Here is an 18,794-nt window from a genome sequence, read left to right as displayed (position 1 = left end):
CATATTTCTGCATTAACACTGAATGTGGAATAACCAAATTACACACGAGCAAGTCAGTTTTAAATAAAAGGCATCAGTGGTATTCATTACTTGTGGTATAATCAGCATTTTTAAAATCTATTCAGGATTTATGTTTTCTTGTTTATTCATTTTTCTTATTTTTTACTCTCCTTTTTTCTCCTGTAATACGTGTCATCGCTGCTGTGACGTCTAGCTTTCCCCACTGAGGAACAATAAAGGGATTTTCTATTCTATTTATCTATCTGCAGCCTTTCCACTTCCTTTTTTTACTATAGGTTAAATCTTTTCTCACGGGCCAACAACAAAATAAAAATATCATTTTATCTTAAATGAAAAGGCAACATCTCACCTGTTAACTTTCATGTTTTGGAGCAGAAAACGAGCATAAAACCAACATATTTAAAGCTCAGTTTGCTCCACTGGTTTACTGTGATACTCACCTGTTCCAGCCAGATACCTGCATCACGGGGTTGATCTGAGCTGAGGAGACTCCTGTTGTTTTGTTCATCTTCATCATAATAATGACAACATTAGATGACAACAGGTGCTCACATAGGTTTGTGCTGATGAACATGTCTGAGCAGCTTGACCACGTTAGAGAGAATTATAAGACACCTTTCGTCAAACTTTTTGACAGGTCTATTGTTCTTTGACCTTTTTGACCTTTCAGTCCTATTGTTCATTTGACCCTTGACCTTGCCCCCCTTTCCTATCATTAATCAAATGGACAGGTGTATTGTTCAATCTTTGCCCCCCCTTCCGTATCATTAATCAAATGGACATGTGTATTGTTGATCGTCCAGATGGCCTAGACCCCCCACGCCGCATCATCAATGGCGTATTGTTGAACGTCCAGATGTCCATGATCCCCACGTCATAGGCTAATGTGTGTAATGACGTGTGAAGTTTCTTATTGTGTTACTCCAGCGGTTCCCACAGCCCCCTCCCTTCTGAGTGTATTCCTATAGTGTTACCCCCTTTGCATAACTCTTTAAAAGCTCAGATCGTGTCCGAATGCTGAAAAGCCGACCTCTAAGAAAAAATGATGAACCACGAGGAGCTGAATGAAGCACCAAGCCACGAGGAAGAGGTGTCTACATCCGACGCTTCAACTTCAACTCAAAAAGTGAAAGAAGAGAGCGTGGATACGCCGCTGTCGCAAGCCTCTCAGATATGTTCATCACCTAAATTCAACACACAGAAAGTTTTGTCATCTAAATTGTACTGCAAATGCAGAGAAGCAAGAAAAAGAGGGATATTTATTGTCACCAGTGAGCAGAACCACATCAGTCTGACGCTGCAGCCATTATAATGCATTTACCAGCCCTTACTGGCACACCATATCAGTCTAACCTCGTGGACTTTTTATATCTAACATGACATGGGTCACTGACAGTGGATGAGTGCGGCCTAACTGCTGTGAATGACAGCCCCACACACTGGTCAAGTACGTATGAAATGGTTGTACGTCTCCTCAAAGTTAAAGAATCTGACTGTAGAATGGGATGTGTCTGCTTGCTCTCGAGTGAGTGGCAGAAGCTGAAGTCAATGCAAGAACTTTTGCAGCCTTTTGCTGAACACACACACAAACTCTTCAGAGTGACACATTGTCTATGTCATTAATACTCCCTGCTCTCTTTGATTTACTCAGCCATCTGGCAGATGTTCACAAAGTGCTTTAAAAAAGCTCAACAGATCTTAAAAAGCATCACGCTGAGGTAAGGATCAACTTTTGTTCTTATAGGCTTGAGTATGTAGGGTGGTTTACAACAGGACCCTAAATGGTTTAGGATGGTAAACCATTGCTTTGTGAAGTGATAGAAATGTTTGAATGGTTTAGTCAAAGACAAATGTTTGAATGTAATCCCTTTACTTCTTAGAGAAGTGTGTGTGTGTGTGTGTGTGTGTGTGTGTGTGTGTGTGTGTGTGTGTGTGTGTGTGTGTGTGTGTGTGTGTGTGTGTGTGTGTGTGTGTGTGTGTGTGTGTGTGTGTGTGTGTGTGTGTGTGTGCTTACAGCCATTAATTTGATGTGCTGCTGGACAGAGAGTTTTACACAATAGTTTTAGTTCTGGTCAAAAAGTGTCAGTGAGCTGCATGTAAATAACACATTTAAACACAAAGTTTAAGACTGAACATACGAAATCCAACGTGAACATCTCAAAGAGAGTATTAATGACATAGACAAATGTGTCACTCTGAAGAGTTTGTGTGTGTTCAGCAAAAGGCTGCAAAAGTTCATGCATTGACTTCAGCTTCTGCCACTCACTCAAGAGCTAGCAGACCATACCATCTTGTCTGCTACTACAAAAACAGATTCTTTAACTTTGAGGAAACGTACAACCATTTCATAAGTACTTGACAGTGTGTGGGGCTGTCATTCACAACAGTTAGGCCACACTCATCCACTGTCAGTGAGCCATGTCTGTAGGCACCTCTTCAGCGCGGCCTGGTGCTTCATTCAGCTCCTCGTGGTTCATCATTTTTTCTTAGAGCTCGGCTTTTCACCATTCGGACAGATCTGAGCTTTTAAAGAGTTAAACACAATAGGATTACACTCAGAAGGGAGGGGCTGTGGGAACCGATGGGCTATCACAAAAAAGAAACCACACACCATTACACACATTAGCCTATGACGTGGGATATCATGGACGCTCAACAATACGCCATTGATGATGCGGCGTGGGGGGTCTAGACCATCTGGACACGTTCAACAATACGCCATTGATGATGCGGCGTGGGGGGTCTAGCCCATCTGGACAATTAACAATACACATGTCCATTTGATTAATGATAGGAAGGGGGGGCAAGGTCAAGGGTCAAATGAACAATAGGAATGAAAGGTCAAAGAACAATAGACCTGTCAAAATGTTTGACGAAAGGTGTCTTATAATCCTCTCTCACGTTGTTGTGTGTCGGGGAGGAAACACAACGACAGCAACCACAGAGTCATGCTGGTTTGAGCGTGTCGCTGCTCGCTGGAGTTATATCAGCTCTGTCTGGACGTTAGTTGGAAAACTTTCTCTTTCAGTCGTGAACACATTACTGGGCGGTTAAAATCTCAGTTTCTGGGCTTCAATGTTGGAAAATAGCTGTGTAAACTCGGCGCTGAGTGAGAGGAGTGTTTAGTTTGTCCGAGACAGCAGAGCTGCAGACACCGGCAGCAGGCGCTGGAAAAAACACAAAGGAGGGGGCGCGTCGGCTCCGCGCTAGCGCCGCAAAGCATCATGGGATTTGAAGTCTTTGCAGTAAAATCGTCCAGCGGGCCAGTTTTAATATATTTTTGATATTTATCTCGCGGGTCACATAAAAATGCTCCGCGGGCTGCATCTACAGCCTGGTACAAAGAACCGCCCATCGGGCTTCAATTCAGCTGTTCAGAAATCTACGGGTGACGGAGCGGAGGGTCTGTCCATCCAAGTGAATTACACCTTTAAGTCACTTTTCCTGTCCTGTTTAATTTGATAACTAAATTATGTTCAGGTGTATTTTATCCTCTCCCTGTTTTTCCTCCTTTCTTCTGACTCTTCCTCCTCCTCCTCCACAGGCGGACGTTCGCTCCAGAGAATACCTACGTGTCCACTTCCCTGCTACGCAAACGTGAATCAGATTCTGAGGTGAGCGACACGACATTCACACATGTGGATCCCCACACACAGACACAACCGTTGTCTAAACTCGATGTGACAATCTTCTGTCGCCGCAGCGATTTACAGTCTCAGAATAGGCTTAACAGCCACAGTGAGTGACTCATCCAGGACTTTTCTCAAATCCCAAAGTAAACCACTGCATACTGGTGGAAATACTTAACGTTCTGATTTAATTTAGTGATTAAATCGAGCAAATTTACCAAAGAGGAGGGTAAACACGAGACATCTTCAGATACAGTTTCAGAACTTCCTAGATTGTGCTTTTGTTGCAAGTGCATGTAGTGACGGATGAGGTTCAAAGCCTGTAAAATAACAATCGTTAACATTAGGGAGGTCAGCGGAAGCTCAGTTTTGTGAGCTTGATCCGGCTTCTCACCAGGAACAGTGATTGATTTAGTCCTGCTGACGTGTGGTGGGAAAGTTTAGGAGTTTAGGAGCTGCTGACAGGTTCTCCGCATCTTTAGAGTACAGAGGATGGAGCAAAGGCGATCCAAGAACACCTCGGGTTAACCAGAGATACTCCGGCGGTTAAAGTAAGGAGAGGATAAGCTGACAAAAAAAATCTTGATCCTCATCTGAAATAACCGGCTTTGCTGCCGAGTTTGACCCTACCTCCCTAATTACCGATGAAAGCTTCTGACCATTAATGTGCTCGGATTCTTCAGAAATCTCATCGCCATTCAGCCTCAGATCCCAAGAGTTCTCAGACATGCAGGGAATCAAACCTTCAGGAGAGGAGAGGAGAAGTGCTCAATCACACATACAAGGATGTACGTGATCTTAAATCTCTCAATAAATGGGTGCATCGGTGTGGAAGCTCACAGACACGATGAATCCTTGCTTCATGGTTTTTGATCAGCCACTCCACAGAGATTCAGACAGAGGGAGAGGCTTTGTGCTGAGTTGGCAGGGCTGCAGCAGGTACCCCCTAGCATCATCCCGCTTTAGTTTCAAGCAGACCTGCGGCTCCTTAGCATGAAGATTCTTTGAAGGTGTGATTGACTGCAAAAACATTGTTTTATGTTTTTTTCTGATTGTAATTAGTCACTCTTGAGTTTTCATGCAGGCTGAACATGAAAACAGTCTCCTACACCTACCTCCTGCATTAGCTTGTGATAGAAAATAGATGGTGAGAGGCTAGGATGTGAAAATCCTCACAGGTCTTGTCACACTGTGAATTAGCATTCATAGGCTCACCCATTTTGACTTACGACTGACAAGGCTGTTGTTGTTTTAATGTACAGGAATTAGCTGCAGACGCATTGGTTAGTTTAAGCTAACCGTTAGCATCAGCAACTTCCCTTCAAGGCAGAAGTCCTCATGGCTTGTCTTATGTGTGGTGATAAAACATCAACATTGCAAAGCAGAGTCAGTGGTAGAGTCATGTTTCTGTTACCCAGTCCAGGGCGAGATGTTCAAATATCAGGAAATAAGAATTCTGTCGTCAGAAGCTAAGCTGTGATGTCGCAGACTTGTTCTGCTGAGACAGGGGTTTGGGCCCCGAGTTCTGCCTGCAAGGCATTCATTCCTTCTAGAGACCACAGCAAATGAATTGATTAAACGGGTATTCCACTCCTTTAAACTGGGAATTAATGTTCCATTGCGACTATAATTAGGTGAGGGTGAGATTAAATCATCAGGTGTGTCTGTTTGACACATTTAGACGTATTTGTTTGGAAATTTTTTATTTAAATTATTCAGAAAATAAAGCTAAAGATTAAATATCTATGTTAGTATGTTATTATAAATAATAGAATTAAGATTTTAATCAACTTTTAACGGGATACTTTGCAACTTTTTAATATTTTTAAATAAATTTCTTGAGCCAGTATGAACTAAAATGACCTTTTACAGGTTTCTGTCCTTTTCCTTGTTCATCTGCAAAACCCAGCCCTACAACCAGCCGAACACTCACTTTTTTCATAGTTACAGCATGAACGTATTTGTCTCAGCATCTCTTTTCAACTTCAGATAACTGCATCCATATGCCTTTGTTCCCTACCGTGCCTTAGGTGCAGTTATTATAAAATAATCATTAAGGGGGCACGGGGGGTCCATGCTTGCTGTTTGAACCACCCTTACCACCAGTAATTAACCAACAAGACCAAAAGTATTTGCAGGAATATTTTGGAGCCATTGAACTTTAAAAGATTGGTCGTCATTTCTAAACTGTCTGGCTGAACCGACTGTGTTCAGTGCTTGGGCTCAGTGAGTGTCTCAGACCTAGATTATGGTGTTCCCCGGTGGCTGAGGTGGAGAAATGGAGTTCTGTCTGTCAGACCGAGGAAAGAAAACATGAAAGACAAAGCAACGGGAGAGGAGATCCCAACAGGAGGAGGAAGCAACGTGGCTGCAGAGGAAGAAAATAGAGGAAAAATCAATGTGAGAGAAAACAAAAAGAGTGGAATAGGAGAGGATAAAAGCTTGTCAGTAGTTTGGACAGTGAGATGCTGCTTGCTTCTGGATTTTAACTGCCTTCGCTATTGATCGTTGGTATCACTGAATGAGTGTGTGATTAAATACTCAGTTACTTCTTCAAAAGACAGCTGAAGATGCATTCCACTGTATCATAGATGTAAACTCGTGCATTTGATCAAATGTTTTAAAGAGGAATTAAAGTTACAGCAGTTTGGTCACAAGCTCCTCCCCTAGTTGTCCCATAATCTCACAGAAAGTCAAATGAAAGGGACTTTGGAGGAATCAGAGATTACAGCGGACCATCATTAATGCCTTCTGAAAAAATACAAAGGAAATAGGTTTTATTGAGGGGTGTGGATTAAATTGATGGAAAAGAGGGACTTGGTCATTGTAATTAATCAGATCCTTTTTCAAAATATTTCAGATGTTGTGCAAACTGCCATCATAAAATCATTGTAACAATTAAAGGTGCGGAACTCTGAAAAAGCATTTTTTAATTATTATTTCTGATTATAATCGGTCACTATGATGTTGTCATGCAGGCTGAACATGAAAATAGTCTCCTACACCTATCTCCTGCATCAGCTTCTGATACAAAATAGACAGTGAAACTCTAGGATTTGAAAATCCTGACAGATCCATGTCACACTGTCATTCAAAATTCATGGAGTCAACCATCTTGACTCGCAGTGGGGAAGGCTGTTGTTGTTCTAGTGTCCTGGAAACAGCAGAGAACATCTCGTCTAGTAGAAGCTAACCATTAGCATTAGCAACTCCACCTCGCATCAGAACACCTCCAGGCTTTAGTTATTTGTGGAGATAAAACATGAACGTTACAAAGCAAATGGTGCCAGTGGTAGAGTCCCATTGCTGTTAGCCAATCAGAGGCGAGATGTCCAAATATCAAGAAATAAACAAATCCTGCTGTCGTTTGATGTGGCATTCTGCTAGTTCCTAAAAACAAGCACATCTGGGCATTTTCTCCCCTGAGTACGACTTGCAAGGTATTCATTCCTATTAGAGACCACTGCAAATGTATTGATTAAACGAGTGTTTCACACCTTTAATGTCAGTGTCAAAACTTCTGACTACAGTAAATGAGATCACCAAAGTTTGGGTTAGTTGAAGCAGATCACCTGACCATTCTGGGAAGATGCTGAATCTGTTTTGGAGCACAGGCTTTAGGTTAGCTGCACCACTGGGTGACGAGATTTTAGACCGCACTGCTGAGAGTCAATGTTGCCATGGAGACAGAATACCGAGCCCACTGATTCAGTTATTCAAAATTCAAGATTGTTTTATTATACAACGAAAAAGAGTGTGCTCACTTAAGACAGCTCACGTAAGGAGGTAGTAAAATATAAGTAAAATAAAATAACAAGGCTAAAACTGATGTCACGCACGCACATACTCTTTCACACACACACACACACACACACACACACACACACACACACACACTCACACTCACATCTTCGGCACACACAGTCAGTTTAAGGTGCACAACTGTAGAAGTATAATGACCACTCTGTGTGACTCGGACACGGGTGCGATTCTGTTTGACAGCCTTTTCCAACAACGTGCTTCGGTATTTCCCCCCAAACTTTTCAGTACCTGCCTCATGGAGGTTCCTAGCGTGCTGACCCATCAACTACTGTCAGTATCTGATCAGCTGACCGTCACACCTAAGCCCGGGGCACATTGTACATTTTTTTGGCTCTCCCAGACAAATCTCTCCACATGACAAAAAAATGATGAACATGAGATAATTTGTGACTAGCGGAAATTGCAAGAGTAGCATTAGCAACAGTGGAGGCTACACACAAGAACATGTGAATCACTCCTTTTTGAAGTTCTGTTCAGAATCTATTGAAAGAAATGTGAATGGTGGCAATTTTTATTCTCTTTTCATTGTTGTCTTGGGTATCTGTCGGCTTATATTGTGTATGCTTGTTAGGGTGTTCTGCTAGAGCGAGACATTGTGTAGTTTGGCTTGCTGAAATCTTGGACCATACAGTATGCCACCTCCCTAGAGTCCTCACAGTGTGACATGAAGCTGTCCTTTGCAACAGCTAAAAAAGGCACAGTGTGGCCCAGGCTTAAGAGAAGGAAACCCAGATAAAATGCAACAATGACAGAAAGCTGCACACGTGCAGAGACGATTCCCTCTCAGTCACTGGCACTGGTTCCATCAGCTTCATGCTGCTATACAAACTCTGCTGCCCTTTACTAAACGTCTCTGAAATGTCATGGAAAATCTTGGGAGAGGCGACGGACCAAGGCTGTGCTGATACGTTCTGCTGGGAGCTGGACTTGATGGTACAAGGACATGATCAAAACACCCGCTGCACCTTTGCTCAGACAGCTGTCTAAACTCGAAACTTGAAGAATTTTTACGATCAGTGTAATTACAAAATAAAAACCACGACTGTGCTTAAAGGGAATTTTCAAAATTTTACCAACAGTCATGTGTAACAAAACGCATGGTCATGCATAATGTTGATGTTGGACTAACAGACATGCACATTTAGTTTTAGTTCTGAGTGGTAAACTAAGTTGCAGATAATTTAACTTGCATTACTTGATCCTTTTAAAACACAGAAAAAAGAGTTGTTTTAGGGCTGCTCAATTAATCAATTTTTAATCCCTATTACGATCTGAGTTTTGAGTGATTATAAAAACAAAACAAGCCGATTATTTGCTCCTCCCTTTTGCGCTGCCCTGAGTTGCAAATGAAGCGCTCCTCCCACAGTGTTGCCAACCTTGCGAATTTGACACTATTTCTAACAGCTTTTCGGACCCCCTTCTTGACTTTTTAAATCTTAAAAGCAGTGGCGGCTCCTGAGAAAAATCTCAGAGGGGGCGATACATGATGACAAAGTCTACCTTTTTTTCCCCCAAAGTCTACCTGTTTAACTCAAATTTGAATTTCCTCATATGGCTCTACAAACCTATTATCTAAGTCAGCCTATAGTTTTTCTAAGCAATGTGATTATTTTGGCCCTTCAGCAAGTGATTACTCAAATATTACAGTAAAGTAAGTAAATCAGAAAGTATTACCTTAAGTGTAAAACAGCAACCAAATTCAAGGTAAAAAAAAAGTTTAATGCTGTGATGCAATAGTCATATTTAGATCAAATGTGAAAACTAATATACAATTTATCATGAATACAGGCCTGTAAGTATATAATGTATGATCAATGAACAAGTTGAACACAACAAACAGAATAGAGAAAGTATATTTAAAAAACAATCAGGAAGCGCGTGTACACACACAGGTGCTCACATGGTGCTCTCAAAAGTATGGGCTTGGGCCCGTTAAACGCAGGTCTTAAGACTATGGTGGGCACTTAATGCACTGTGATTTGTTATCGTGATTCTTCAGTTAAACAATGTTGAATACTGTATATATTTCTTCATCAAGTTGACGCAGTGATAGCTTGATCTTGTTGTATTGTTGTTGTGTCCCTTTTTTTTTGTTCTTTTGCTTTTTTTTGTCTTTTTCTGCAGGTCTAGAAGCAGACTCTTGTTCATTATTGTTTATTTTTGTGGACCCCACCACCACCACCACCTTTTGTCTTTTCCTTTCTCTTTCACCTCTGACTCCGTGTCTGGTCGGAATTACAAAGCATTCAAAAACAATAACAATAAAGTTTTAAGTATCAGGCGTGACATTAAAAGCAGACGCTTTGATGCTCCACCTGAGAGTAAATCTGTAAGGCTTATCACCAGCATTCAGACATCAATTATGTTTGCTTCGCAGCCAGAAAGGACACTGTAAAAAAAAAAACAAAGAAAAAACAATCAGCAATAAATCAGCTATCTATACATTTTTATAAAAGAAAATAGGGTTCTGTGAATTGTTTCATCAATCATTTAAGTTTTCACAATCTGGTTTTTTGCATTTTGAGTAAAAGAAATAAAAGTTTCACAGTGAGTAGTTTATGCCACAAGCAAAGATATGGAACCTGTTCATTTGTAATCAAACTTTGCTCGTCTGTCTTTCAAAGCAGCAAAGTGATCGATGACCTTCTCATTGAAGTCAGGCATGGACCAGACTAGCTCCCTCTCTATGGACAGCATGGCCAGTGCATTAAGGCGTTCCTGGCCCATTGAATTTCTCAGAAATGTCTTAATTCTTTTGAGAGTTGAGAAGCACCTCTCAGCCTCAGCTGTCGTCATTGGGGTTGTGATGAGGATGTTCATCAAAGCGACAGTCTCAGAAAATGTGTCCTGGAGGTTGTATCTCATGAGAAGCTGATACAACGCCAGTGCAGCGCAGCAGCTTCTGAACTCAGGGTTCTCATAGACCAGAGATAGTTCTGTCTTCAGTTTGTTCTTGTTGAGCATGGGGTATGCCTCCACCGTGGCATTCAGAGCACCCGTGGGAAATGTGTGGCAGTGCTGCTCAAACATTTCTGCTTGTAGCAGTGTGGCACTGACCAGGCAGTTGGTGAAGGAGAACCTCTCTCTGGTGTGAGTCAGGATGGTGTCGCAGATCTTCTCCCACAACCTCTGTTTCTCGTCCTCTCCCAAGGCCGTTCTCCTTCTGGTGGTGGTTTCTGTGGCCTCCTGCTGCTGCTGTTGAGATGACTGCCTGAGGGAAGACCAACAATGCCTGTTAGTAAATCCAAATTCAGACGTCCAAAAATTAGACATAAGAACATGACAACACTGAGATGTTTTATGCATCAAAAATAAAATTTCTCTGACTTGAGTGTGAAACAGCGACATGGAAACTTTGCTTATAATATAATAACTTTGAAGTGTTTTGTAAATGTCACATGGCTGTCTGATATGACAATCAAGTGACAGGTAAAATGCTGATTATTTTGTGCTTTGGTTGTAATTCTGGTTAGTTTAAAGGGCTATTCCACCCCTAAGTAAAATTTTATCAGCTCTCAAAGGTAGAAAGCTCGGTTTGTAAACAACTAGGGGTGCACCTGTCGATCAGCTAAAGGTCGAGTACAAAGGTCAGTCTGTGGTTTCCATTCACTTGCGTCACATTGTAAAAGGGAATCGGTGATCCAACTTCAATTAATTGCGTTAAGGGGTTACAAGAAATTGAATTGAGTTTGTCCAAGTTAAATTATTAATAGAACAAATTCATAGTATTTATTTAGGTTGGATCACTTATTACCTTTTTTGTAGTCCACACACCACACCTTGCTTTTAAACAATACGCATGTCAAATAACAAATAATAATAATAATTTTACCTTATTGCCTCAACACTGCTCATGAAGATTTGGAGGGCGTGCTTGATGAAGACTGCATTGATGTCCTTCTTCTGCACTTTCTTGTACAGGATGTCCACTTGAGGCATAATTTTACTAAACAGCTGTAAAAAAAACTGGAAATCCTCGTCCTGCAGCATCCTGAGAAACCCACATGCCTCTCTCATTGTGTTGCCATCAAAAGAACCAGGTGAATGGATTGTTTCAAAACACTGAATGAGGCCTTCCATGTGCTCATGGACGGTGTTGACAGTTCTGCTGTTAAAGTTCCATCTTGTGGCTGAAGCTCTGGGCAGCCTTCTAGCGACCACCTCATCCAAAATGCTGGAACGTTTGGGCGAGCGGACAAAAAAGCTGGCAATACCGCTCAGACCAGAAAAAAAATTTTTCATGGCAAGGATGGTTGAGGTTGCTTTTGAACTGATGTGCATAGCAATGCAAATAATGAGCATTTTGGAAATGCTCGCGCACCTTTTGCTGGACCCCAGCCTACTCACCTCTCATCACACTGGCTCCATCAAAAGCCTGGGCGATGAGCTTCTCCTTGTGAGCATCAAGAAAGAGGGTGATCAGTCTGTCCAAAAGCACACTGGCGATCGAGTTGGCCATCGAATCCACAACAGGGAGAAACTCAAAAAGCGCTCCTGCACTGCGTTCTGTGCGTCGATGTATCTAACCACAAGCACGAGCTGCGTCTGTGTTGACACATCGGTGGTCTCATCAGCTTAGATGGCAACAAATCTAGCTGCCATGACGTCCTCAGTAATGCGCTTCCAGACAAACGCCAGCATGCTGTCCAGCAGCTCGTTCTGAACAGTTTTTGACGTGCCCTTGAAAACAGTCGCTTTTTTCAGGTGCTCCTCAAATACCTCATCAAATGACGCCACCAAGTCCACTAATCCCCGAAAAATGCCTGCGTTCTTTGAGCCTTTGCTTTCATCTTTTCCCCGCAAGACTAATTTGAACACCCACCCATCCATCCATCCATCCAGACATAATCCCTCCACCATGTCCTGGGTCTACCTTTAGGTCTCCTCCCGGTTGGACGTGCCCGGAAAACCTCACCAGGGAGGCGTCCAGGAGGCATCCTGACCAGATGCCCGAGCCACCTCAACTGGCTCCTCTCAATGTGGAGGCGTAGGGGGTCTACTCCGAGCCCCTCCCCAATGACCGAGCTTCTCACCCTATCTCTAAGGGTGAGCCCAGCCACTCTTCGGAGAAAACTCATTTTGGCCGCTTGTATCCGCGATCTCGTTCTTTCGGTCACTACCCAAAGCTCATGACCATAGGTGAGGTTAGGAACGTAGATCGACTGGTAAATCGAGAGCTTCGCCTTCTGACTCAGCTCTCTCTTCACCACGACAGATCGGTACAATGCCCGCATCACTGCAGATGCAGCACCAATCCGCCTATCGATCTCACGCTCCAGTTTTCCCTCACCCCGAGATACTTAAACTTCTCCACTTGGGACAGGACCTCATCCTTGACCCGGAGAAGGCACTCTATCCTTTTCTGAATCAAGACCATGGTCTCAGATGTAGAGGAGCTGATTCTCATCCCAGCTGCTTAACACTCGGCTGCGAACCGCTCCAGCAAAAGCTGAAGATCACGTTCTGATGAAGCCAACAAGACACCATCATTTGCAAAAAGCAGAGACCTGATCGTCAGGCTACCAAAACGGATGCCCTCCACTCCTTGGCTGCACCTAGAAATCCTGTCCCTAAAGGTTATGAACAGAATCGGTGACAAAGGGCAACTCTCCAACTCTCACTGGGAACGAGGCCGACTTACTGCCGGCAATGCGGACCAAGCTCTGACACCGGTCATACAGGGACCTAATGTAGTGGCCGAAACCCACACTAACAGCCCGTATAAGGGGGCCTGGTACCCCATACTCCCAGAGTACCCCCCACAGGGACCCCCGAGGGAAATGGTCAAACACCTTCTCCAAATCCACAAAACACATGTAGACTGGTTGGGCAAATTCCCACGCACCCTCCAGGATCCCCCTAAGGATATAAAGCTGGTCCAGTGTTCCACGGCCAGGACGAAAACCACATTGCTCCTCCTGAATCTGAGGTTCAACAATCCGACGGACCCTCCTCTCCAGAACCCCTGAATAGATCTTACCAGGAAGGCTCAGGAGTGTGATCCCCCTTTAGTTGGAACACACCCTGTGGTCCCCCTTTTTAAATAAGGGGACCACCACCCCGGTCTGCCAGTCCAATGGGACTGCCCCCAATGTCCATGCGATATTGCAGTCAGCCAACACAGCCCCACAACATCCAGAGCCTTAAAGAACTCCGGGCGGATCTCATCCACCCCTGGAGTCTTGCCACAGAGGAGCTTTTTAACCACCTCACTGACCTCAGCACCAGCGATTTTAGAGGCCAACCCAAAGTCCCCAGACTCTGCTTCCTCACCAGAAGACGTGTCGGTAGGATTGAGGAGGTCTTCGAAGTATTCTGCCCACCGATCCACAACGTCCTGAGTAGAGGTCAGCAGCACACCATCCCCACTATAAATAGTGTTGGTAGCGCACTGCTTTCCCCCCTGAGGCGCCGGATGGTGGACCAGAATCTCCTCAAAGCCATACGGATGTCTTGCTCCATGGTCTCACCGAACACCTCCCATGCCCGGGTTTTTGCCTTGGCAACCACCCAAGCTGCGTCCCGCTTGGACTGCCGGTACCCGACAGCTGCCTCTGGAGTCCCACAGGCCAAAAAGACCTGATAGGACTCTTTCTTCAGCTTGACAGCATCCCTAATCGCCGGTGTCCACCAGCGGGTTTGGGGGTTGCCACCACGACAGGCACTGACGATCCTGCGACCACAGCTCCGGTCGGCCACCTCAACAATGGAGGCATGGAACAAGGTCCATTCAGACTCAATATCCCCCGCCTCCCCCGGAACATTTTGGAAGTTCTGTCGGAGGTGGGAATTGAAGCTCCTTCTGACAGGAGACTCTGCCAGACGTTCCCAGCAGACCCTCGCAATACGTTTGGGCCTGTCTGGTCTGACCGGCATCCTCCCCCACCATCTGAGCCAACTCACCACCAAGTAGTGGTCAGTTGACAGCTCTGCTCCTCTCTTCACCTTAGTGTCCAAGACATGTGGCCGCAGGTCAGACGAAACAACAACAAGGTCGATCATCGAGCTGTGGCCTAAGGTATCCTGGTCCCAAGAGCACATATGGACACCTTTATGTCTGAACATGGTGTTCATTATGGACAATCCATGACTGGCAAGGAAGTCCAATAACAGAACACCACTCAAATTCAGATCAGGGGGGCTGTTCCTCCCAACCACATCTCTCCAGGTCTCACTGTTGTTGCCCACGTGAGTGTTAAAGTCCCCCAGCAGAACGAGGGAGTCACCGGAAGGAGCACTTTCCAGCACCCCCTCCAAGGTCTCCAAAAAGGGTGGATAGTCTGAACTGTAGTTTGGTGCATAAGCACAGACCACAGTCAGAACCCGTCCCCCCACACGTAGGGGGAGGGAGGCTACCCTCTCATTCACTGGGGTAAACCCCAACGTACAGGCACCAAGATGGGGGCAACTAGTATGCCCACCCCTGCTCGGCGCCTCTCAGTGGGAGCAACTCCAGAGTGGTAGAAAGTCCAACCCCTCTCAAGGAAACTGGTTCCAGAGCCAGAGCCATGCATTGAGGTGAGTCTGATTAAATCTAGTCAGAACCTCTGAGCCTCACACACCAACTCAGGCTCCTTCCCCTCCAGAAAGGTGACATTCCATGTGCCAAGAGCCAGCTTCTGTAGCCGAGGATCAGACCGCCAAGGTCCCCACCCTCGATTACCACCCGTCACACACGGCACCCAACCCCTTTGGCCCTTCCCACGAGTGGTGAGACCATGGGAAGGGGGATCCACGTTTCCTCTTTGGGCTGTGCTCGGTCGGGCTCCATGGGTGAAAGCCCGGCTACCAGGCGCTCACCAACGTGCCCACCTCCAGGCCTGGCTCCAGAGGGGGGCCCTGGTGACCCATGTCTGGGCGAGGGAACACAGTTTCCATTTATATAATTCATCATAAGAGGTCTTCGGGCTGCTCTGTGTCTGATCCCTCACCTAGGACCTGTTTGCCATGGGTGACCCTACCAGAGGCAGAAAGCCTCAGACAACTTAGCTCCTAATTCGAACACGCCACAAAATTTGACACAGTCTATGAGGCGATTAAGGAGATGTCGGTTCCTGCTCACCTCCTCTTTATGGCGGCGGACTGCCAGGCGGTAGCTGCTGTCTAGCTCCTCTGCGATATTAACTCATCCGATTGTAGAAAACTTGAAGTAGCTGTCCATGTGGATCTTTGACGCTTCGTGTCTCTTCACCTTCTCAGCCAGATGGTGCATGTCGGTGACTCCTGTGGTCGTCCACAAGCTGTGGGCCGCCGTGGCGCAATCTGAGTTGAACAGCAGGCATGGGAAGCAGAACAGCGACCCTGCTGCCTCACAGCCCGCGAGCCAGCTCGTCTGGTCATATCACCTTCTCGAAAATCTTCGATTGTAGGATTTCCCGCCTTTAACTGCTGCTTGTTTGATGTTGAGATTTGGTCTTGGTGGTCCTAACAGTTTTGTTGTCATTTTATCTGCGTTGGTACGACGAATAAATGGAAACTCCTTCAAAGAGACAACAGTTTTGCTCCGGCAGCTCGCCATGATGGAAATGGTTTGCCGCTCTGAGCGTGCCCTTAACGCTACCTGTATTGGGGCGTAACGCGTGACGTAGGCATATAGGGAGATGTCTCGCCAGCCACTAGAAGCTGCGTTATTGCTCGGGAAGTCGGGGGAAAGCATTTACATTTCTTTCAATGAAGGCGATAGTTACTGATTGCTCCCTATTGCCCCATAAGGGTGGAACTCCCAGCAGGGAGGGCTCAAACTGGTGGGACAACACAGACAAGCAAACCACAATGGTGGACCTGAACAGCAATGATGAGAAGCACATGAAAAAAAAAACCTCCTTTTTTCTTGGGAGGGCGTCACCCCAATCACCCCTATGGACCAGCCGCCCTGCTTAAAAGAACCTAGCGAACACCTCAGAAACATTTCTGGTAACCCTTAGCTACTTTCTGGTGCAGCTGTGGTTGGGACAATTATTACATTAACTAATGTACCTGTAAATAAATAGATTATAAATAAGATAGAAAAATACTGAATACTCACTGAAAAATAATAACTAATCTCTATGAGACTGAGGACACAGTGCTAGTGCACTCTCCTACAGCACATTAACATGACTAAATACATATTATGCCAAATTTTGTGAACATCAATTTATTTGCATTTATTTGTTATAAATGCCACTGTATCATTCTTGCTGTCAGTATTTGCAAGATATTGGTATTTGGGTCTGTACTGGTTAGACTTAAATGAGTTAAACCAAGATCTATAGCCCTTGGGTCATAAACTATGAGTATATTGGTCTTTTTATACTAGGAATCAGGAGGTTTTTTTTTCATTATCTTATATCTTATTTATTTTTGTCCTGATTGTGCCCTGAGCAAATTTATGATGGAATAAAAACAAATAAAATCAACATTAATTGAAAAATCGTCTTAAATATTCGAGATCTCAATTTCAGTCACAATAATCGCGATTATTATTCTTGCCATAATGGAGCAGCCCTAGTTCTTTACCTTGTTTTGTTAATGTTTAAGCTAATTACTATAGTCATCCTCACAACTGTGCTCTTTTTTTCTGGGTTTAAAATAACAAGTAATACAAGTTGACAAAATACACAGAATGAACGTACAGAAGATGTTTAAAGATAATTTTACATGTAAAAGAGCAAATTGCAAGTTAGAGACTCCCGTGAACCAATGTTTAGAGAAACATAATAGAAACTCTTTTTTTTATTTACACATAAATAAATTATTATTGCCATAGAGGCGTGGACCACTTTAGGCATCTCGTCTCGTCTCGTCTCGTCTTCCTCCGCTTATCCGGGTCCGGGTCGCGGGGGCAGCATCCCAACTAGGGAGCTCCAGGCCGTCCTCTCCCTGGCCTTGTCCACCAGCTCCTCCGGCAGGACCCCAAGGCGTTCCCGGGCCAGATTGGAGATGTAACCTCTCCAACGTGTCCTGGGTCGACCCGGGGGCCTTCTGCCGGCAGGACTTGCCCGAAACACCTCCCCAGGGAGGCGTCCAGGAGGCATCCTGACCAGATGCCCAAACCACCTCAACTGGCTCCTTTCGATCCGGAGGAGCAGCGGTTCTACTCCGAGTCCCTCCCGAATGTCCGAGCTCCTCACCCTATCTCTAAGGCTGAGCCCGGCCACCCTACGGAGGAAACTCATTTCGGCCGCTTGTATCCGCGATCTCGTTCTTTCGGTCATTACCCAAAGCTCATGACCATAGGTGAGGATTGGGACGTAGATCGACCGGTAAATCGAGAGCCTGGCTTTCTGGCTCAGCTCCTTCTTCACCACGACAGATCGGCTCAGCGTCCGCATCACTGCAGACGCCGAACTAATCCGCCTGTCGATCTCCCGATCCCTCCTACCCTCACTCGTGAACAAGACCCCGAGATACTTAAACTCCTCCACTTGAGGTAGGACCTCTCCCCCGACCCGGAGGTGGCAAGCCACCCTTTTCCGGTCGAGAACCATGGTCTCAGATTTGGAGGTGCTGATCCTCATCCCAGCTGCTTCACATTCGGCCGCGAACCTACCCAGCAAGAGCTGAAGGTCAGAGCTGGATGAAGCTAGGAGGACCACATCATCCGCAAAAAGCAGAGACGAGATTCTCCTGCCACCAAACTCGACACACTCCACACCACGGCTGCGTCTAGAAATTCTGTCCATAAAAGTGATGAACAGAACCGGTGACAAAGGGCAGCCCTGGTGGAGTCCAACCCTCACTGGGAACAGGTCCGACTTACTACCGGCTATGCGGACCAAACTCACGCTCCTCTGGTAAAGGGACTGAATGGCCCTTAACAGAAAGCCACCCACCCCATACTCCTGGAGCGTCCCCCACAGGGTGCCCCTGGGGACACGGTCATAAGCCTTCTCCAAATCCACAAAGCACATGTGGATTGGTTGGGCAAACTCCCATGCCCCCTCCATCACCCTTGCAAGGGTATAGAGCTGGTCCACAGTTCCACGGCCAGGACGAAAACCACATTGCTCCTCCTCTATCTGAGATTCAACTATCGATCGGACCCTCCTCTCCAGTACCTTGGAGTAGACCTTTCCAGGGAGGCTGAGGAGTGTGATCCCCCTATAGTTGGAACACACCCTCAGGTCACCCTTCTTAAAGATGGGGACCACCACCCCGGTCTGCCACTCCCTAGGAACTGCCCCCGATGACCACGCAATGTTGTAGAGACGTGTCAACCATGACAGCCCTACAACATCCATAGCCTTAAGATACCCAGGACGAACCTCATCCGCCCCCGGGGCTCCGCCGCTGTGTAGTTGTTTGACTACCTCAGCAACTTCTGCCCCCGAGATCGGACAG

At 45.4% G+C, this 18,794-nt stretch overlaps 1 protein-coding gene across 5 annotated transcripts in view; it reads left to right on the top strand.

The window, feature by feature from the left end:
- LOC107397182 (endonuclease V) overlaps positions 1-18,794 on the top strand; it is a 70,062-nt gene that overhangs the window by 39,918 nt on the left and 11,350 nt on the right. For 4 of the 5 annotated variants that reach the window (XM_015977102.3, XM_054737971.2, XM_054737970.2 and 1 more), the window contains exon 8: positions 3,566-3,635. In XM_015977102.3, coding sequence (XP_015832588.3) covers positions 3,566-3,622 — 57 coding nt within the window. In that variant the 3' untranslated portion in view covers positions 3,623-3,635. Of the gene's footprint in view, positions 1-3,565; positions 3,636-10,623; positions 10,818-18,794 lie in introns of those variants that run through there. The other variant, XM_015977101.3, reaches the window with a different exon arrangement.

Source organism: Nothobranchius furzeri, chromosome 4 (assembly GCF_043380555.1).
Source record: "Nothobranchius furzeri strain GRZ-AD chromosome 4, NfurGRZ-RIMD1, whole genome shotgun sequence".
NCBI lineage: Eukaryota > Metazoa > Chordata > Actinopteri > Cyprinodontiformes > Nothobranchiidae > Nothobranchius > Nothobranchius furzeri.
This window is presented reverse-complemented; position numbering and strand designations above follow the sequence as displayed.